Source organism: Lepisma saccharinum, chromosome 17 (assembly GCF_977018435.1).
Source record: "Lepisma saccharinum chromosome 17, izLepSacc3.1, whole genome shotgun sequence".
Lineage (NCBI taxonomy): Eukaryota > Metazoa > Arthropoda > Insecta > Zygentoma > Lepismatidae > Lepisma > Lepisma saccharinum.
The window spans coordinates 8414835-8438960 of NC_139245.1; the positions used below are offsets into that span (position 1 = coordinate 8414835).

The window sequence follows — 24126 nt, forward strand, 5'->3', positions numbered from 1 at the left end:
ATGGCATGAACAGCGTTCGTGTATCAAAATAGCCATTCTTTGGGAGTTTGTAGAACACTGTGTTCTCCGTACTATGGGTCTCTTTTGTTCCTGTAATGCTTCTATGCTTTCAGTCTTGTAAACACATATGGCACGATGCTATCTTTAAGCTATCATCCTACACCTGGTTACATAATCTGTCTTGTTCATACATTTCACAATACCTACACTGTCCCCCTTTCATTTGTATATATTTCAGATTTTCGTGCTGGTCCTACATTGAAACATGTACTGTAATTCACAACATAATTGTCGTACCCTGTTTTTTCAGTCCAAAAATTGGTCTTTAACCTTTCAACGCGCAATTGTCGCATCGGTGCATCAGATAATGAAACCAATGATAGTGGTGCAGAATCTTTTCGACACAGAAGATTAAATTTTTTAAGCCCATACTTGCAACACCATAGTAAATTTTCTCAAGTGTAATGCTTCAACCATAATGCACAATTCAATTCAATAACAACTAATGTGTTCACTTTTTTCAGACTGGAGAAATATTCACTAAACTGTTACGAAGAAATGATGTCCATCAATTTGGACTATATATAATTTTAACATACTTGTATATTCACAAATAGTCTGTGCATCGATATCTTGCACCAAAGACAGTTTTAGTAATAAATGATTTTTAAGTATGGTAATACTGGCACAATTTAGAAAAATACACAATAGTTGTTGCACCCCACTTTTTAGCAAAAAAAAAAAATCTTCATGTTCAAATAAATTTATTCAGCCTACAAACAAGATGAAACAAGCGTACAAAACAAAAGAACATTGGGTAAAAAAAACCCTGTAACAGAGTTATTGACATTGTAAGCAGTTTTGAGTCGAGGTTTCAGGGAGAACAAACGTAGGGGACTGATTGTGAAGAAGAAAGGTAGAGGTTTCTGTACACTGAGATGAAAAATACTTTTAATGAACTTCACCAGTTCATTGTTTCAAAATGTGTGTGTTCATTTTTTGTACAATTATAACAAGTGAGCAGTTCAGACAGAAAAGTAAAATTCAGATCTTACTTCAGGTCACAGGGGACCGCAAGAAGCATGTATCAGAGCATTTAAAAAAATTACCACCTTATAAAAAAGGAAAGTTAAAAATTGTACTTACGAATGTAAGTATATTGTTCCTCTTTCTTCACGTTCATAAAAAAAACTAGGTACTTAAGGGGAGGGGAAACACTCGTAGAGAATTGACCTTCATGTGGATTAGGATGCACAGTTGGGTAGGAATGGCCGAACCTGCAAGTTGCTTTGTTTTTCAAGCAGGTTTTCTAGATTTTAATTTTTTTTAACTTTTTACCTCTGAATAGGTCTATTGTACAAGTTTTCTTAGGGAACGACATGCTTTTTACGTACTTCTAATAGCAAAAACATAATATTTTAAATGTATCCAAACCAACCCTTAACCACAATCCTCATATTACATTTTTGACGCAGTACTATGTCAAGTACCTAGTTTTTTTTATGAACCTGAAGAAAGAGATAGTCAAACTCTGAAACGTCGTTCTACAGGAGGAACAATATACTCACATTCGTAAGTACAATTTTTAACTTTCCTTTTTTATATTTTGGATTTGTGAGTAACACGCGACTAACCTACAATATGCTATAATTACCACCTTACTTAATAAGATTGTCTTCAGATTTTAAAGATGCCGATTGTGAAATGAACACTGAATATTTAAATTTATCTAGTTATTTATGTAATAAATTGTATTTGGCAATAAAAAAATCATTTTTGTAATAAAAAATTCAATTCAGAGTGCAAAGAATACAATTTCCTTAATAATTATTGAATGCTGTAAACATACCATAAATTCGAAATTTTTTGGACAACCCTATCCAACACACACAAAATCAGAGAAGTAACAATAATCCAACTCACCTCCTTTTCAGAAAACAAATATTCAGCTGGAGGATTGTAAGATTCTGCATGACCTGGCAAGAGTCGTTTTGGGGCTGGAACATGGTTTCTAATCCTCCTCATCTCTTCGGCTTGGTCATCAGACTGCCACATCATGTAGAATTTTGGTTCTTCATCTTTATTCTTCTTCTTGTAAGGTTTGACCCATCCCATTTTCATGGCATGAACCATCTTGGCCACCTTCTGCTTAAGATCCTTGCTTGGAATAAACGAGCGTTTGTGTGGTGGAGTGGCTCTTATTGGTGTCTGCATTACTTTAGAGCTAAACCATTCCACGAATGGCTGCAAAGAGATTATTAAAGTGTGACGTAAGTATCAATAGTATTACAAAATGTAAGCAAAGATAACTTTAGGTCTACATTATACTTAGATACGATAATCAGAACTGGATCTATAATTTTAAGTGGGATCCAAACCACTGTACATGGTGGCTTCATCGGAAATAACACTTGGGACTTCTTGATTACAAAAGAAAAGCATTAACCACTTTTCTATTGGAGAGGTTCAAAAGTACAACTCAAGTTCATGGTACTAACATTCAGTAAAACTCCAATTCCAAACTGTATTATGCATTTAATCTTCATGGTACCAATACAGGGTGGCTACAAACAAGCAGAAATTAAATTCCCTGACTTTTCCAGGTTTTCCAGGACAACATTTACATTTTTCCCTGACAATTACAAACTAAACTAAATCGATTATTTTTGCAAATGGAAATAATAAACTCATACAGATCCACGTATGTTTTTGCTAAGTACCAATATTATCTTCTATTAAATTGACTTAATTTCTCTATTCTCTATGATTTGAATTCAAACTGCAAAATAGTGAATTTGGAAATTACAATTCACAAGCTAAGCAAGGATTATGGAATTTTGTCATACGCAGTAAGTTTAAAATAAAATAATTGATTATTTTTAAACTTACGACTAAATGAGATAAGAGTGAATGATTAAGAAATACAATTTGTAATTTATCAGCTTCCTTATACATTCTCGGTATTATATGTTGATATTTCCACTGATGTTTGGAACCCTCTGCTTGCAAGAACCATGAGTGCGGACTCATTTTTCAATGCATAAAGTTACTTCTCTTCTTCTCTGTAAAGCAAATAACTGAACTCTTGCATATAAGTGAATCAATTGAACTGTACAAAAGAAAGTGTCATATTTCCTTACATTATCAATGGGATTTCTGCTTCAGTACAGTATATCCAAGTGAAGTACTCTGAAACTACCATTATTGCTGACGGAAAGGGTATGTAAGTATTTGAAATTTAACGCAAGGAATTTATAGAATTGCATTGCATAGATAACTGATTTAGCTTAACCACACATTAAAACGGAACTCTCTAATAATAAAAGCTCCTGAAAGTTCATATACGAGGGGCATCCTGAAAAAAGCTCCAATTGATCAATATTCGGTGTGTAAATATTCTTGTCTAATTATGTGCATCAATTTAGTAAGAAATTTGCTTTAGAATATGCAAGAATTATATCAGAATGTTATAATAGATGTTATGTAATAAAAAGTTACAGTTTTTTGTGCAAAATTTATGCTAAATAAAACAAAAGTTTGAATTTTGCATAATTTCCAGGATAATTACACTCCATGAAAATGTCACATGGCATTTTTGTGGACCCGTGAAAGGCCAACATGCTAGAAAAGTATCGGCTCAGCCCTAATATTTATAGATATATCGGATTGGTAAAATACTTGGTAATTTCACCGATACACCCATATGGCTATATCAGCCGATACCGATAGAGTACCGATTAATCCGTCCCTGGTAAGTTTATTCAGTGATGTGTATTATCATATTAAAAATATCATTAACAACTACAGTTTGTTCCAGGAATCTCTGGAGTATGCAAACAAAAAACACGTTCTCTGGGCATGTACAACTCGAGAGGGCTCCATCGGCAAACATGTGAGAGGGGAAGTGAGTGCATGGAGGGGAAAACATGGCTGCCGTTACCAGCCATTTGCAGCAGCATGCACTGCTTAGCTCTGCCCAATTGCTTCCTTCCCTTCTCTACCATTATGCGTGGTCTTCCTCCACAGATCCCTGAGACAGAGTATGCATAGGCACTGTATATCACGGTAGCTTTACTAAGTGATGTGTAGAGGCACATATTTTTGGTAAATAAAAAAGCGATATTTTGGTACAAAAACAGTCAATTTCGGGTTCAAAAGCGGTAAATAAAATGAAATTTCGCTGTTATAGTGGTGAAAAAGCAGTATATAAAATGACATTTTGATTTTAAAAAATGTGAATATAATCTCAAATTTGATTTAAAAACTGCACTATTACGCAAAATAAACATATCCCTTCTAATAGCACATTAAATTGTTAGCAGAATATTAAGTTTATTCCTGTATAAAGGAGTCGATTTTTGCTTCTCAAATATTTGCAGCAGAATTAATCAATTTTCCGTGATTTGCATAACTCGCAGGATAATTCTGACTTCAGAAAGTGTCGCGTCGGTATATAAACTGTAAATTTCGTGTTTAAGAGTCTATTTCGTATTTAGCAGTTCATTTCGCAACAAGACAGGGTAGGAAAATGCACCTCACACCTTTCAGAAACATGAAAAATTAACATTACCATGTGTTATTTCACATTTCGTGTTTTCGTCAAAAACGAAATATGCATGCCTCTAGTGATGTGTATCAACATATTAAAAACACAATTAACATGTACACATACGCACACTGTATACTGTATAATGTACAGTCACTGACACTGCCGGCTTGTAACGATTCTATTGAAAGTCAATATATTCATTACAAGCCGGCAGTGTCCGTAACTGTACATGGGCAATGGAATCTAAATAAAGAGCATGGTATACTGCATAGGCTTAACAGGCGTAGATGAGGAAAAATTGCCAAAAAAGTGAGGAGTATTTTCCAATTACAATTGCAAATACTTTCCCGTTAAGCACTAAAAACAACATATGATATGTTGTTGCAATTGTTGACATCTCGCAACAGCCCATGGCTGAAGGAAAAAGCAGTTAATTGGTAACATTTAGGCCAAATGCCATTGTATTAACAAGGAAAATTAATATGCAATGTGTGCAATTAAAAAACTTACCTCAGTGTCATTGAAATTTGGATCTGGTATTTTTGCATTCTGTAGCCTTTGAATCAGTTCGACATCAGCGTCACTCAATACAACATCCTGCCCTGTTTTGTGATCTTTCACCATTCTCCTGTAGAAAAAGAACATCGGTGCATAAATTTTACCAATATATTGACATAGCATACTTAATAAAACATTAAAATGCTGAGCAAGGCAAAATTTATTGTATATAAAATATTACACTAAAATGTAACGTTCTTCTGAATTTATTGTGAATCTTCGTCTGAATAAGACCCTGTTAGAGGGTGGAAACGTTACGTTTTTAGTGTAATATTTTTTATTCAATAAATTTTGCCTTCGTCAGCATGTTAACAACACTGTTACAAGGCTTAACAGTGTTAACATAGCATAGATATGAGCATTACGAAAAGCAATATTCAGGGTAGCTACGATTTTTTGAATATGAAATTCCCTGACTTTTCCAGGTTTTCCAGACCAGAAATAAATTTTTTCCAGACATGTGTGTTGTTATGATTTTTGCTTATGAACCTCATGTTTTTCAATTACATATGCAGGCATGTTAATTATTATGAATATGAATATACACAGTTATTAGCTGAAAATTTACCAAGTGATTAATATAATGCTATTCAATGAAAAAATAAATAACTATTGTACTTCCCCATTTTCACTAAGTCATTACAATTAAGGTGGTGTAAAAAAATCAATAAAAAAATGTGGCATATATCAAAGCTTTACAGTGTAACATGTATACAACCTCAATTAGCCTATATCAATACAAATGGGAAACAACAGAAAATTAGGTCATGTACCTTTAGAAAATATGCAATAAATTTAATGATTATATTTTTTTAATTTATTGAAAATAGTACATATTACGGAAATTCAGAAAGAACTTGAATGGGGCCGGTGACCAACCATACACCTAAAAAAAATATATACGCGGGCCATAGTTTGGAATCAAATATCTCCATTATTTGTGTTTTCCACATGCTGGAACCAATTTTATATTACGGAAAATATCGAAATCTGTCTTTTAAAAGGTAACAGTTCCGAATGTTTTATGATTTTTTTTTTTTCAAATTTTCCTAGCAGGAAGACTAATTATCATAGAATTTTGTCAATCATTGTGACACGAAATTTGAACCTTCCTTAAAATAATGAGCACTATTTGGATTCGAAAAAAGTTATTTATGTTGAAAAAAAAACTTCAAAATGACCTTACTCAATCATACACGCTTCCCACGGACAAGGTATTCTCCAGTTGACAAGCGACAGTAAGTATCGTAAACTAGTGGGAATGAATGTAGAAATAAATCGGAACCTTAGTAGAGTGCATTCAGGGTCTTTATTTTAATTCTAAGACAACCAAACCTGACATTCCTAACCTTACCACAAAAGCATATATTCACAAAATCTTAAGTAATCGCTAAAACTCTGCAGTATGTGTTAACAGACATAAATCGAAATCGAACCATGTAAAAGTTGCATTTGTAGCATGATGAAATCGTAATAAAACAAAAGGAACTTGGGCTCATTTTCACCACTTTTCGGCATAATTTCATTCTACACGCAAACAATATGTAAAATTACTATCAGCATGAAACCAACATTAATAACCTAACAACGATGTGTGACCAGTGTACGTTTAATTCCTCTATTTCGCACCAGTTTTTAAAAAATAAATTCGTTCTACATGCACAAAACACGTGCATATTCTAATAATGACGTCACTGATACTGTATAAAAACACTAATTTCTCGGGTGTGACACATCTCTGCAATGTAAAAACTACAACAACGAGCAAATGAACTAGTTGATCAGGTTGCTTCTGAACGGGTCGCAAACAAAGGACTCAAATTCACGGAACGGGTTCACGGGGGGAACGAAGTAGTGAGTCACTTTGTTTTTACTCGGCATCCACACTCGTCCAGTGTGACGTCTACCACAGCCAGTTACGTGAAATTCTGCTCTTCAAGCTTTATTGCAGATCCAAAACCAATGAACTGTCCGAACACCAACCTGCTCCGCTTCACGTATCAAAAGAGAACGGGTTCCGAACGGGTGTGTTCTTCAAGAAAGAAAATTTCCTCACCACGCACAAAGCTAAAGCAACATTTTTTCTGCAAGAAATTCTGAGGATGGCTGGTGCGTAGGTTTCGTCTTGAGTATCTTGTTCTCTAAGGAAAAATCTCACGCCTCTCCAAATTCCGGTCTTCAACAGGTTCACAAGAACAAGTCGCAAAATGAACGGATCCAAGAACCTACATCAGAGAGTGAATAAATATAGAATCGAAATGCGAAGGAACCATAATTTTGTACGTAACAGACTAGAAGTCATAATGACGAGAGGAACAAGTTTCTGAACTGAATCTTTTGAGGGGACTGGAATCACAAGAACCGAATTCGGAAGTGGAAATGAACCGTTCGTTCATTTTGTAACTGGTTCTCCTGCAACTCCAAAATGCGCGTAAATTCCAGAAAATATGCAAAATTCCCTGACTATTCCATGACTTTTCCCTGACCAACCAAATTCCCTGATTTTTCCCTGTTTTCCAGGTTTTCCAGTCGCGTAGCAACCCTGAATATTCCTTCACAAATGAATATTATATAAAATTACAAACATCTTAGCTTTCTGCCACTTTTGGCTGATCGCAAAGATGAGGATGAGTGATGTTGCAATGAAATGGATGAAGGGACTCACAAACACCCATGCCCAGGATGGGATTTGAACCCGGAACCCCGGAGTTTGAATTTAATGATTTGCAAACTGAAGCCTCTTCCAACTGAAGGCAACCAGGACATGGGGGTTTCAAGTGTGCAGTGCTACACAAAAAGATTCCATAAAAGCAAATCTATAAGAAGAAAATTCGAATTTTACAAAAAAAAAAAAAAAAATTAAAAAAATATATTTTTTAAAAAAAATCCAATTTCAATTACCTCCGTAGACTGCATAACAAACTAATGTGAATAAAAAAATCTAAAAATCTAGCACTCTTGGGAAAGCTTTGTTGATGTTGGGTTCAATAGTTCATAAAAACAATATTTTGACTGGATTACGTAACACTAAAAAGAAAAGTACCTATTGTTTTATTGTAGGTATTATGGAAATGTACAGGTGTTTATACATATATTTGTTTGTGTGTGTATGTGTGCATTCTCCTTACTGTGCACAAATAGGGGTCAAACAGAAGCGGAGAAAAGTTAAACAGAAGAATATTCCCATCGACGTTTCATATTTTTCTGCTGATTCTACGAAAGATAAAATTAGTATTCTGCATAAATGAGCCAACCAGGAATCAGTGGCGGCTGCTTAATACGTGCTACCGTGCCATAGCACGTTGCTAAATTTGTTAAAATGAAAAGAAGAAAAAAGCAAATCTCACAGATGCAAGAAGTTTAATGAGGCCGCAAAGTGAAATGAAACTTCTCATGTTAAGAGCCTCAACATTTACCAGCAGCACCACGTATTTCCCTCACGCTGTTGGGGCTATAAGGAATAGCTTACCGTGCTAAAATCTCAACAGCACGTTTTCGCCCCTTTTACATCCCTCCACGCATGAATACTGTACACCCCCACTCCTCAATTTGTACAGGGGATAGGGTCTCGGTTCGAGAAAAATTGTCTGCTAGCGTGCTACAGGAAGACTCAACATGGTAAGTGTGCCATCTCAGGATAAGAAGAAAGTCTACGACAACCTATTGTCTCTGTCAGAACAACGTTTTTTAATGTCATTTTCAAACGTTCTGTACGTTATCAGTGTAGACTTACGTAATGTTTGTAACATGTTGTATACAACATCAGCAGCTGCAAAAAGTTGGAACGCAAATTGACACTACCCCTTAGCCTTTTATCTATTTCCGTGGTAAGTTGTAAAGATTACAACTCTGAAACTATAGTCCGTGCATTTTTTGCTTCCGAAAGTGGATTCTGCTTTGTAATTTATGTTTAGGAAATTTTAATTTTATATTTTATGTAAATTACCTGTTTTTAAATGCTAGAAATACATTTCCTTGTGTTTATGTAGCTCTTCAATAGTCAAGAAACAAACTTACAGAGTACCCAAAGAGAATCCCATTCTCTTTGCAGAGTACCGTCATTTTTCCCCAGCTTTCAGTCCCGAAAATTTTCCACGCGGCTTCATTGTGTTAAAATCGCGTGGCGCGTGAAGTGGTGGTCATTGTTGTGAAGGATTAGCTTTTTGTTGTTGGTATAAGTGAAAGTGATTGTATGTTAGTGTACGATGAATTCGGTGGATTCTTAGTTGCAGCGGCCTTTCTCTTCAAGAACACTTGAAGAAAAGTTGGAAATAAAAGCACTAGGACGGTCGTTGCCAGATTTGGATCTATCGCAGAATGCAAAGGGAGGTAAGAACGCTACGTATAAAAGGTGATTTAATAGAAAACTGTACGATAGTGAACCATGGCTTTGTGGGTGTCAAATTCGAAATGCATTATTCTGTTTTCCTTGCATACTTTTTGGAAGTAATGATTCGTGGTCTAAAGGAGGGGTAAAAGATCTAGGACATTTATGTGAATATATGAGAAAGCATAGTGAAAGCAAAAAGCACATGAATAATGAGTTAAATTTTGTCTCTCTCGGAATTGTCAACATAGCACCGCAGTTAAGCCACACTTATCTAGAATCGCATAATGAGCAAGTTGAAAAAAATCGCCACGTCTTGTCAAAAATCATAGACTGCATCAAGTTCTGAGGAGCTTTTGCGTTGGCCCTGCGTGGCCGGCCACGATGAAACAGATTCCTCCGCAAACCCTGGGGTATTTTTAGGGCTCCTTGATTTTGTCAGCAGTTTAGACAATGCTGTTAAAGAACATCTTGACAACAGCACTGTATTTACAAGCACTCGATCTCGCCATCCAAGTTCCGGGTTGGAGTCTCGGCCCGGGTATAGGTATTCTTTGTAATAATGAAATTAATGAAGGGGCATTCAAAAGAATACCCATATCCGGGCCAAGACTCCAACCCGGAACTTCGATGGTGTGTGTGGTGGTGGGGGGGTGTAGGGGTCATTATAAGTACATGAAAAACAGCATCAGTTGTAGCACGCATATTTGAAAAGTCACGAGCCGCTGCTGCCAGGAATCCTTGGTCAAAGTATGCTTCAAACATCGATGCAATTTACCATACAAGATTTCACCAGAATTTTAGGATTAACCTTTAGTTATGTTATCACCATGGATTTTCTGTAAAGGACCATAATGCATCGTTTCTTGTAAACTACATGTGATATTTCAATTTTGGGGAGGAATGGCTCAGACCTAAGTTTATAATTAATGTCAAAATTATTTAGATAAAACCTGAAAAACTAGAAAAGGCCAGGAATAACAAATGGTTTCCCGCAAAATGACAGAAATGCAATTCATTTTCATTGGAAACGAAGAGGAGAAACATACACGCAATTTATGTATCTTAATAACATTCTACCACATACTGAAGAGGGTACATGTTCAGAACAGTACTACAGAAAAATAATCTGAATTCAAATTTGTGCATTATCTGTGTACACAATTCTATTTCTAATGTTGCATGCGGAACTTACCAGAAATCTGGATCCTCCATTCTTCTGATGAAAAAGTCTAACTGATCTTCCTGTTTAGGTCTCAGGATCTTGTTCCCGTCCAAGTCATACCCAAGATGTCGGTAATCATCATACCATTCCATTGGTATATTACCAACAGTATTTCTGATATCCTGGACATCAAAAGAAACAACAAAGAGTATTACAAACATGTGATGCACAGAGGGTGTGTTGAATTTTGGCTTACATTTGCTGACAAAATATGCATAATTTCATGTAAAATGTTTGATGAATCATGATAAACAAATTAATGCAATTTGTAATCATTTGTTTTTAACTTCCCTTTCGTCTACAGCAGTGTTTCTAAACCTGGCTCAATTACAACAATTACACTGGGCAACGAAATTTGTGATTTTAGTTTGTGCAGAAATATTTCATTTACAAATATTTCGCAATGGAAATATTCTTGAATGAGTAAAGCCTAAATAAAAGGTTCAAGAATACTGAAGTATAATATTTACTCCATCATTAAAATCTAAATTTACAATATAGTTATAAGTTTTCCAGTACAAGAATATAGTCATTCATTTTCCAATTAGTATTAATTGGAATTTATGCAAATGACAATTCGCACTTACAAATATGAACTTAATGATGTTGACTTGAGGAAACGATAAGTTCTAGACATAGTCATACTATTGCTCTTTGTAACTATGCCATAATGTATTTAATATACTATGGGTGCAAATCAATAGTTTAAAAAATTGAAAGGTACGGATGCTGGGAATGGGGCATCGACTTATACTTTCAATACAAGACTGGGCTGCAGTCTCGAAAATGTGGAGAACCACTGGTCTATAATAATGAGACAGCTAAAAATCATGTCCAACATTTCCACAGAAAGACAAGTGTTACAAGATGACAAACTGCACAACATCCCATATGCAATTTTTGTCAGACATGAACTTAACTAAGCCTTAAGAATATGGAGTAAGTATTTTATGGAGTTGCATGTGATTCCGAGAAGCCACATGTGTGAGGTGACACATGGCATGTACTTCAGTCTACAACACTTGCTATCTACACTGCCTAGCAGTGTTCTGCCTGACCTAAAATAATTTCTACCAACTACTTACACACAAAACAGGGTGCATTTTTTAAATTTTCTTTCCAATCTCTAAACGGAGCATCGAAAATGCTTAGCAGAGTACAGCTGTTCTATGATTGTTTCTATGTTATTTGAACAAGTATTGATATTTTTTTAAAAATAGTTTATCCAAATTTCTAAGCACATAATACTCATCTCGTACATTCAAGAAAAAAATACTACATATTCCTTCCTTCCTAATTGGTGGCCGTAGAAGTTAGCTAAATAATATGTAAATATCATATTAAATAATGAAGAATGTACATTTTCTGGAGTAGTGAGATTTTTGTGGCAGCTACTTAAAATCTTTGGATTTGTAAATTTTTTTTATGCCTTTTTACATGTATCTTATGCATCAAGTAAAAATTAATAAATACCAAACCCTGGACTTGACATACACTTTTAAAGAAATATAAAAAAATTAAAAGGTCATTAGCATTATTAAACTATTTTTTTTAAAAAAAATAACAAATCAATTTTGCAGTGATAACTTATTGACCAAATTCAGTTCATTCAAATTTCTAATACATACTCTGACACACTAAAAATAATCTCTGCAAAGAAAAAAATATGAACAGGCATATAGGGCAATTCCATGAAACATGAAACCAAAATGTCATATTCTCAGATGTATACAAGTCTATTATGTTTCCAACAGGGTGTCCAAAAAGACAAGCAACTGAGATTTTAAACATACATAACTTTTGTACAAAAGACAATAGACACATGAAACTTGTACCACATATTAACTTTGTGCATGTGGATATTTTTGAAACATTAAAAAAGAAAATCATGCTCTACATGAACGTTCAGTATGCAGAAAAAGTTATTAAGGTGTAAGGAGTTTTAGTATGGAGTAAAAACAAGCATGAATAAGAGCTGTGGAGGTGCTTGCAATAATTTTCAATGTGTATGAGTATTGATCAAACTGATAAAAAAACTAATACTTTATGGATCTTATGCATTACAATCAATTTATGGCAAAAAGTATTTTCTTCTTTAAATAATACAAGGCATGGTGAAAACATTAGTCATGTTAGAAGGCAGTATCAGTTATGCCAGACATCTGGTGTTATTTAATCAATGCCCAGATGAAATATGAGTTACTCCCTCTGTCCCATAATTATAGTCCGGTATGTCAAAATGGTAACTTTTTATTTATGTTCTTTTGGATACTTGATCGGCCAATTTGTACTGATCCTTGAGTAATAATGTTGTATGACTCATTCCCGTGTTTCATTTTCTTCTTCTGTATACACAAATGTCACAGTTTGAATATCGGACAAGTATTTTGTGACAACAAACAAAAGTGTACCGGACAATAATTATGGGACAGAGGGAGTAAAATTTATCGTACAAAAAGATAGGTAGGTCCTTTTTTTGTACCATACATTGCAATTCTTTTATTTCATCTGGGCACTGAGTGAATAACATAACCAGACAAGCACACCTGCCATCTAACTCGACCAATGTTGGCAGAACACCTCGAAAACATAATTTTCATGACATAGACCAATGACATAAAAATGTTACAGCCATAATATTTGAATTATTCTGTAATTAGGAAATAAGAACAAGTGATTGTTTTCTCTGTCCAATTTATAAAAGCTTCATCTTATATTATTGCTTCAACTTAAGGAGATTTCTTGTTTGACTATCCACCTCACAGAAATAAGGCAGATACTAAGTGAACAAATATTTTCTATGTTTATAACAGTATAATTTTAATGAATAGGTATATAAAGAGTGACTGGAGCCCAAATTGCAAAAATATAAATGTGTAAAATTCATGTCAATAATATTTTTTTAAAAGTAAGATCTGATTCTTATGAAGAATACACAAAGTTGAAACTTTGAAAATATTGTGATTGTAACTATAGAATTGCCCTATACAGAATTCATAACAGTTTCGATGTGATCAAGAATGCATTATTATTACTATTATGAAGCATGGTAGCTTAAAAGAATCATAAATTTTATTAAATTTGTATTTACTTACCTCTTCGTCTGAAGAATCATATGCATATTCATCATTTTCTTTCACAGGCTTCTTGAAAATATAGTTTCTTACATTTTTTTCGAAGAATGATTTGTTATCTACTTCCACACCTTTATTCACATTCTTATCATCCTTTGGAGTCTTGCTGAAAATATACGTTCTTTCATCTATTTTTATGAATGATTCATTTAATTCCAAATCTTTATTCACATTTGCAACATTGTTCATATGAAATGATAATGCATCATGTTCATTTCCAGTTTTTTCACCTACTTCACTAACTTCATGTTTGTTCCCTTCATTTCCTTTATCATTGGTCAATTCCTCATCACTACTACTTTCTTCATCACTCTCTTCATCCAGAAATGTAATTTCTTTACCCGAACCTTTGTTTTCATTTCTGTTCTTCAAATCATTGTCAGGCTCAGAATCACCTTCACTGTCTGTGCTGTCTTCATCTTCAATTTGAATGTCACCTTCAATGTCTTCTAGAAATGCCATTTCGTCACCAGAACCCTCATCTTCATCAGTGTTCTTCACATCATCGTCAGACTCATGATCACCTTCACTGTCATCTCGAAATGTCATTCCATCACCAGAACCCTCATCTTCATCGGTGTCCTCCAAATCATCACCAGACTCGTCATCACCTTCACTGTCTGTGCTGTCATCATCTTCATTTTGCATAGCAACCAGAAAGTTGCCATTTTCTTCATTCTAAAGAAAAAAAATATATTTTGAAATTAACCATGTTTTCTCCAGCCATTAGATAAATTATAAATATTTGAAGAACTAATGAATAAATAGAAAAAATACATTATATCAAACTTTAAAATATTTTATTTTCCCAAGTGGCTAAAAATATATATTGGTTTATTTGTATGCAAGCTATCATTAGAAAGATTAAGCCTTCTGTATCCAACAGTTCTAGGAACATAAGAATAGCACAAGTGAATTGTCCTTCCATGATGTTAACATTGCAATTATAGAATAAATATAGACTGTATGTGTGGTCCGCTCAAGATGAAATTTAAATATAGCGGAGGTAGAAAGGTTTTAAATACAATTCTTAATTTTCAGACTTTTTAATCAACTAAAAATGAATGAATTTATCTATTTTACTTTGAGTTTCTGCTACTATTGGCTAATTGCGAAGATCAACATGAATGGTGAAGGGACAATCTCAAAGACAAGTCACATGTGTTCAGATGCCAAAGCCTCACTGGTCTGCACAATGCAGTTCAGGGTGTACTATGTGGAAGTGAAGTTGACATTTGAGTGTATTCTTAAAAGGTTACCCTTACACTGCTAGACTTAAAAAAGGTCTTATCAATTTTGTTAAACATTTCCTTTATCCTACCGATTCAAATGAAATCTTGGTTGTGCTTTGAAGTAAACAGCACTGCAAAACTGATTTTATACAGATTAATATTCAAAGGAGCAGCGATGTGTGGAAAGTGGCAACAACATACCTGCAGCCAACAGCACACATATTCCATGCTCAACATTGTTATACAATGTAAATTTTCCTCGAACAGTTCTTTTGGTCTACGGACCTCTAGATAACAGACTGGAAACGTGAGCCTTTTAACATAAGTCAAATTGAAGCCAAACATTTCAAAGCCGGGTGATACTATTATGGTGGTGAGCATACGTTCATATTTCTACTTCTAACAACTATGAGTCATTGCACCACAGAAGACTTCAATAGTTCAATATATATTCTTCAGGGGTGGGAGAATATTAAAAATTACAAAAGTATCTATGAAAAAACATTGTATTCAATCTTATGTGAAATTTGATCCTTGTATTGGCTCTATGGATGCTAATCTTTTTACATTTGGAGAGAATCACCATGCATGATCTTTGATCGCATGTGGTCTGTCCCAATATTTTGGAATAAAAAAAGGGGATGGAAAATCACTTTTTGGAAGACAAATATTAATTTTCTGGATATTCTGGAATTAGGGTCTGGGCCGCAAGGCACCTAACAGCAACACAAGGGGAAAAAAACATCTCAATTTTGTGAAATTTACAGTGCACAATGAATAGGTGAATATGTAATGGAGATATATATGCTGGTTAATATATTCAGAACGATTACCCACATAATTCTTAATCTCTAGCGACAGAGAAGTTGCCTGAAGGGTGTTCACGGAGCACACGAACCCCCAACTGAAAATGGAAAAACTTCATTTTTTTTTCTGCTTTATAAAACACTAGTTTTTCTTGTATGTACGCATTGCTTGCATGATAGAATTATTTTCCTGTAGTTTACGGTTATTACAAGCATAAGAAAACAGTTTTTTCTTTGTGACGTTTCAGGAGAACACACGCTCCTTTCATCAGACATTTATTTTCATTTTGACTAAAGATACAGTTATAACAATGGTTAGTAATTTTTAAACAAAAAGAATCTGTTATATAATGGATGTTGTCAATGTTACATTGTTGTAATATAGCAACTTAACTGTGAAAAAAGCAGTCTATTTTATTTTTATTTTAGAATTTTTTTTTAAATTATGAATCCCAAATATCATCAGGTAATTCAAATTCATCATTGTTTTCACAAAGTCTCTTGATGTTTTCTGTTACATTAAATTTTAAAGATGGTGGCTTACTCCATTTGTGAAAAAGAAAACTCCACACTGGATCTATGTTACCATTTTCATTATTTAATTTATTCCAGTGTTCTTCTGCAATGAACGAGGCTTCCCAGACATTCAACTCTGTGTTTCCCGTTAATCTTTTTAAACCCCTTCTCTTTTTAATCAAATGCTTCTCTTCGATGATATGAGTTGACAAACCTGATCTTGGGTTTAGATTTATAATGTCCAAATCATGTTCGTGCCATCTTATTGCCATTTTCCTTGCTGTTTGTCCCACATAATCTTTTGAACATGAACAACTTATATTATATATTCCTGTGGTTTCCACATCTGGTAGCGAGTTTCTCATTTTGAATTCATTAAATGTACATTCCAAACTTCTTGGTGCTTTAAAAATAATTTTGAAATTAAAACTTTTAAAAATTTTTGCAATTTTATGTGAGAATCCCTTGTGGAATGGAATGCACACAAATTTCTTTTCAACAGATTTTTCATCTTTGTCTGTATTTCTCTTTTCCTTTAGTTTTCTTGCAACTTGTTTTTTGATTTGGTTTATTCTGTTAGTGTGAAAGCCATTTTCTTTTGCTATATTAAAGAGCCTTTCTTCTTCATTTTTGATATCCTCATTATTAGAACATAATCTTTGTGCTCTCAGGAAAAAATTTAAAAATATGTTATCCATTGTTATACGCGAATGTTCTGATTTGGCATGGATGTATTTTTCCCCCGCTAATTTTTTTCTATGGACTGATGTTTGAATTGTTGAGTCAGTTGTCTTAATTTGCAGATCAAGGAAAGAAATTACATTGTTATTCATGGGTTCACAAGTGAATTTTATGCGACGATGTGATTCATTTAACGATTTAAATACGTCCATGATGGTGTTCTCATTTTTAGCAATAATTAGCACATCATCTACATATCTGATGTAGAGTTTGATGTAAATGTAAAATGTTAAAAAGATTAACGGGAAACACAGAGTTGAATGTCTGGGAAGCCTCGTTCATTGCAGAAGAACACTGGAATAAATTAAATAATGAAAATGGTAACATAGATCCAGTGTGGAGTTTTCTTTTTCACAAATGGAGTAAGCCACCATCTTTAAAATTTAATGTAACAGAAAACATCAAGAGACTTTGTGAAAACAATGATGAATTTGAATTACCTGATGATATTTGGGATTCATAATTTAAAAAATTCTAAAATAAAAATAAAATAGACTGCTTTTTTCACAGTTAAGTTGCTATATTACAACAATGTAACATTGACAACATCCATTATATAACAGATTCTTTTTGTTTAAAAATTACTAACCATTGTTATAACTGTATCTTTAGTCAAAATGAAAATAAATGTCTGATGAAAGGAGCGTGTGTTCTCCTGAAACGTCACAAAGAAGAAAAAACTGTTTTCTTATGCTTGTAATAACCGTAAACTACAGGAAAATAATTTATAAAACACTACATTTCAAGATACTTATTTCACAAAGCAGCTTTTTTTCATTCATAAAGTCTTCACAAAGCTTCAAATTTCACAACTTCCTCCGACTGTTGACAAGAAATGCTCAGCAGATTAGGCAACGAGAACCCAGCGCACATCTGACGCTGCAAACTCCCTCTGCTGTATTTTCCCTATGTTCTAGCCCTATCGAAAAAGCAGAGAGAAACCAAGGGAGAAAACTGGAAATCGGAGCACATGTGCCTTCCGAAAGAACTGTCAACAGATTGCAGCAACTGTTAAATGTTTGGGTGAATGTGCGGATAGCGGTGGAGGCACGATATTTTTCTTTGCTAGTCCCAAGTATTTTATTTTCAGTTTTGTTTACCTTCTGTATTGGAGAAAATCAATTAGTAGTTAACATATAATGCAAACACTGTTTGCATTGTTATAGTATTTCCTAAGATCTTCAATGTTTTAGCCTAATATATTAAACATCGGAAAGCTGATGTGAAATTATAAATAGCTATGAAAATTGAAAAATAATAATAATAATTCGTCGGTATCATGGTTAGTGGAAATGGTGGCGGGATTAATTCTTAGGAAGAAATCAAATAATTTCCAACACTAAATAAGGAGAGAAGTAAGGCATTTCAGTAATTCAAACTGGAAAAAATGCATTGTTTACCTTAGTAATTTTTCCTTGTTTTTGAGGGTATTGACAGGTAAGGAGGAGTGGGTGTTAAGCGGAACAGAAACCATAAATCGAAAGAAATGAAAATTGACCGTGTTTTGCAAATGGATTTTCGCTGGATGCTCTGGGGGAGTGGCTAGCACAATACAACGTCCCAGGCTCATATTCTTGACAAAACAAGCATTATTATATTCATATTTCTAGTTTTACTTATTTTATTCTTTTTTACCTTCTACTCTAGAATTGGTTAATCTTTTTGTTTGCTCAATTAATTAGTGTCACTCAAAATTACTGTTTTCACCTCTGTGATTGTGATCAATAAATGATTTTCTATGTGTTTGTAGCCCACCTCTGTCTGGGAAGGGGTAAACTTTTCTCTTAATTTAGGATGGGTGTGAACACCCAACGATTTACTTCACACGATGGTACTGCTTACAATACACAAAAGATTTGGCACTTACCTTGCATAATAAGGGCAGTAAAAAAAAGTAATTAGAAAAAGGGAACGGTCTGCATCTGAGAAGCATTTTTCCTGAAAATCTGTAATTGGATCAATCCTATAGATGACAATCGCTTGAGATTTGCTGGCAGCCACCACGAAAGATGTGTGTGCCTATTAAGAGCCTGGCAGAAAAGTCCTGAATTCCACAATTTCCCGAAAATTAGGATTCCTTGCAAAAGACTGAATTTTTAAAAATATTTGGATGATTGGCACATGACATTGAAGGGGGGTCCTTTATCATCATCCCCTGCAAATAGCATCCATAGGACCGATGTGACAATGGATTCTAAGGAAAAAATCATCTCAGCGTACCTTTTCACTGAAATAGTAATCAACTTTTTATGAAATTGCCTATGAAGAATACTAGCACTAAATGAATTGTCTTGATATTGGTGTATGCCATCCTTCGTAGTTCAATAGTACTAGTAACTTATTTGTCTTTTTTACATAGATCCTTGGTGAAAGAACATGGAAAAGATCAATTGCAGAAATTGTTTAGTATTTTTACAAAAATATTACTTTTTATCCATTGACACAAATGTGAGTGTCACATACATTAAAATGTATGTAGATAAAGCTACAACTAAAATCATTCTTAGGACAACAGATTTATAGTGTTACAATATCTTGTGTATTTTGCAGTACACAATGAATAGGCAAACATATAATGAAAAATATAATAATAATTATGACCAAAATATAAAAAACAATGTGTACAACAACAGTTAGATGTATTTTGGACGGTAACTGTTCTCATTGTTTTATGATTTCTCCTAGTACAAAGACTAATTATCGTAGAATTTTTGAAATCATTGTCACACGAAATCTGAACCTTCCTTAAAGTAATGAGCACTGTTTGGACCAAAAAAAAAGTTACTTATGTTGAAAAAACCAACTTGAAAATTACCTTACGCACTTCTCATGGACAAGATATTCTCAGTCGACAAGCGACAGTAAAAATCGTAGAAGCGTGGAAATGAATGCAGAAGTAAATCGGAACCCTAGTAGAATGCATTTAGGGACTCTATTTTAATGCTAAGGGAACCAAACCTAACCTGCCTAACCTAACCATGAAAGCATATATTGAACAAAACTTAAAGTAATCGCTAAAACTCCGCAGCATGTGTTAACAGACGTACATCGAAATTGAACCATGTAAAAATTGCATTCGTAGCATGATGAAATCACTGTAAAAATGTAGTAAAGCCCAAATGGATTCTTCATTTTTACAGAAGAAACTACTTACTTTAATCAATTTCTCTGATATTGTGGAAGTTCATGAAGGTGTTTTCTTTGATTCTTTAAGTTTTCTGACCCGGAATTCCTTTCTCTTTCCTGAGAAATATTTCCAACACGCAGAGGCGACTGCTGCCATTTCATTGCAAATTGCCTGGGTTCGATGACGTAATGCCGTGTCAGTGTTTCCAAACACCCTTTTTTTTGTTTCCTGAAATCAAAAACCATCTGTTCGACAAGTAGTGGCTGTTTATGTCGTAAACACTTTTTAATTTTTTTAACTCTGTTTGCCTAACCTAACCCAACATAACCTTATCGTGCATGGTTCGTAGAGGTAATCATGCAAGAATCATGGAAACATGTAAAAAAATCGTAATAGTACGTAATTTTGGCTGTTTATGTCGTACAGCCTTTTTAATTTTATTTTAACCATGTTTGCCTAACCTAACCTAACCTTATCGTGCATGGTTCGTGGAGCCATTCATGCAAGAATCATGGAAACATGTAAAAAAAATCGTAAGAGTACGTAATTTTCGGTCATTAAGGTTTGAAGCACTGCTTGCACACTGCAAATAGACAAAACACAAGCACGACGATCCTTGACGAATGCACGCCATATTGTTACACAAGCGAAACAAGGAAGACATATAATGACTCGAAATATGAAAAGTTGACACTATTTTATGGGAAAAGGCATAACTTCACCTTAAAGAATCTTACGCAATCCAGAATAGGTAAGTATCAATGCTAAAATTAACGAAATAAACGAGTGAGAGGATGGTCATGAATTCATTTTCCTGAAATATTCTTGGTAACACTTTACTATACCTGAGACAGATTTCGTCAAATTCACAGGAGAAAGTACTTACGCAAATTATTTTCTGTAGCGTTGTTGATGTTCGGGAATGTAATTTTCATTCATTTTAATGCGAATGCATGTGGTTTTGTACGAAAATCTATTTACGACGCGCTATTGCTGCTGCCGCCATTTGCTTCCTGCATGAGATCACAGTACGCTCTCATATTGTCCGTATATGCTAAATTGAACGAAAGGAGTGCTAATGGAACCAAACCTAACAGGCCTAACCTAACCTAGTAGGCATACCTCGTCCCTGTGATGGTTTGTGGGGCTATCGTGAGTTTTTGGGCTAACGTCAATGGTTTTTGGAGCTACCCGTGGATGGTTTGTGGGAAATAAGGAACAACAGTAAGTACTCGTTAATGTAAGAAATAGACATTATTTTCGTTAGAAATTCATTATTTCACCTAAATAAGTGTTCCGGAATGCAGAATAGTACGTTAGCAATGTAAAAAAGTGCGAAAGAAATGATTCCCAGGTGTCTCAGGTATAGTAAAGTAGTACCATATTCTTTGCAAATGACCTGTAATCTTAGATTGTACAGTGGGATCCATACGTATTACCAAGTAAATTGTATATCACCAAGTTCACTCCCTTTTGTTTCATGTAGTGAGCGCGTAACAAAACGCCAAACAAGCTGCTTTCAACCTCCCAAGCAGTAAACGTAAAATAATCATTGAGAATAAGTAGTAGGATGAAGATAAAAACTAACGAAAACAGTCATGGAGAACTTGTTGAGCAATACTTATAGATCCCACTGTACATTAGTCTCCATTCAGGAAGACCAGGACTCCATTGATCACTTTATTTAGGGATACATATATATTTCAGCGAGTTTTAGCTGACAGTGGAACCCTGAAGTTTTTAACGTAACAGTAAGCCGGGGAAAGAAAAGTTACGTGACGTAGGCTCAATTAGGAAGAAAGAAAGGTTACGTGACGTAGGCTCAATTGGGAAGAGAAGTTGCGTGAAATAGTCTCAATTGTATATCTCCGATCTCAACACGTGTTTCGACAATCTACAAAATGTAATTGGCGTACCTGTAACTTATCATCAATTTGTTCTTCATTATCTTTAATATCACTTCTATCTTGCACCAGTTTTCGCTTCCTTGTTTTTTCCTTATGTTCCATGTTCAAATCTTACTAAGTAACACAGATCATATGTTTGCAACAAACAACAAAATTGAAAACCTATGTTGAAAACTGACTACAACATCCGACATGTGGGATCGTAGTCTTCGCATGAGAGGTAATGCAAATAGTACATCTTTACAAGTGAGGTATAAAAATATATTCTACATGTGAAGAATTTAAGTTAAGTTTCATATCAATATTTAATTTATAAAAAATTACAAAAATGCTACTTATAATGAAAAAACACATTCCAGACGAAATTATTACTCGTATTTTTCGGAGTTTTCCAACTAATGGGTAGATTGTCAGATACTAGTAAGTTCTCTTCATATGATTAGTCCTGCACCGCACAGCTACCGAGAACATGATCATTCCACAGTCAGGATAGATCCATTGGTTGTTCATTACGTAGTTTACTTGTAGTTAAGGCAGTGTCTGCTGCCACGTTCTTTTTCTGCTGGAACCTCAAAAAAGATGCGCGTGGCAGTAGACTCGGTCTTTATTTTATCGTGATTTCATCATGCTATGTATACAATTACGTCTGTAACACATACTGTAAAGTTGTAGCGATTACTTTCACAAAAATGTTTCAAGATTAGGTCCCTCAACATTCTTCTAATAATAAACCTAAATGCTCTCGTAGTTAGGTTAAGTTCTATTAGCATTAAAATAATATCGCTAAATGCTTTCTAAAGAAAAAGGTTCTAAATTACCTGTACATTCATTCCCACTAACTATAAACTTGCATTTCTTTCGTCTGTTGTATAATTTCCTCTGAACTTATTGGAAGACAAGGATATATATTGGGATCATACGTCTTTGAAGGACAGGAACGACGTATTTAGGGTGGTTCCGTTCAGGGGGTCCGGACCCCCCGAAAGATACCAAGTACTAAAATTATTAAGTAATGAAAATATTAGCAGTTGTTGCATAATCAATGGTTATTAATTAATCCATCTTTCGGGTGGGCAGGGGGGTCCGGACCCCATAAATACATTCGTCCTGTCCTTCAAAGTCGTATGATTCCAATATACTTTATTATTTATTTTATTTCACTTCATTATTTTTATTATATTAGACATTGTTCCAGATTATTGAATATATATGAATGTGTACTAAAACAAAAGCAAAAAAAAAAAACATTAGATACCTATGTTCAACAATTTATAGGTAAATCTGTTTTTCTTTTTCATTATCTATACATATATCCTAAGCGTATATACCTATATATTTAATTGTTCTTATTTGTATTGATATGTAATCCTTTTCATGTTTTTATTTTTTTTCTCAATGTACTCTTTATTCCATTGTATTAATCTCCCAGACAAGGGTCTGTTGTAAGAACGGCCCTAGAGGCCGAAACACGCCCGCTCCAATAAAGGCGATTTTATTATTATTATTATAAATCCGGGCTTCCCCGATGGCGAACTGGTAGCGTCGTCGTCTTGTAATCAAGGGGTCCCGGGTTCGATACCCGGTGAAGGCACATAGTAGTTCGGATCTCACTTTAAACTGTAGGTCCAGTCCCAAAATTAGCTTTACTGTTCATAAAGTGGACTTAAAACACCAACAATCAATCAATCTAACCCAATATAAATCCTTGTCTTCCAATAAGTTCAGAGGTTTGGTTTGAGTTGCTGTTTTAAGTCCACTTTATGCACAGTAAGGCTAATCGGGACTGGACATACAGTTTAAAGTGGGATCCGAACCACTTGTGCCTCCACCGGGTATCGAACCTGGGACCCCTCGATTACAAGGCAATGATGCTACCACTGCGCCATGGGGAGGCCCTAATAAGTTCAGAGGAAATTATACAACAAATGCTAAACGAGTATATTTTCATTATCTAATTTTCATATTTAATAAGTCTTTCGAGTGGGGAGGGGGTTCCGGAACCCC

At 34.4% G+C, this 24126-nt stretch overlaps 1 protein-coding gene across 1 annotated transcript in view; it reads right to left on the reverse strand.

Moving 5' to 3' along the window:
- Positions 1 to 22322, reverse strand: part of LOC146001503 (ribosome biogenesis protein BOP1 homolog) — a 49264-nt gene extending 26942 nt beyond the window's left edge. The window contains exons 1-5 of the mRNA XM_083138891.1: positions 22132 to 22322; positions 13755 to 14471; positions 10630 to 10781; positions 5060 to 5177; positions 1924 to 2244 (exon numbers count right to left, since the gene is read on the reverse strand). Of these exons, the coding sequence (XP_082995017.1) occupies positions 1924 to 2244; positions 5060 to 5177; positions 10630 to 10781; positions 13755 to 14471; positions 22132 to 22224 (1401 nt within the window). The 5' untranslated portion in view covers positions 22225 to 22322. The remainder of the gene's footprint in view (positions 1 to 1923; positions 2245 to 5059; positions 5178 to 10629; positions 10782 to 13754; positions 14472 to 22131) is intronic.
- Positions 22323 to 24126: the final 1804 nt, after the last annotated feature.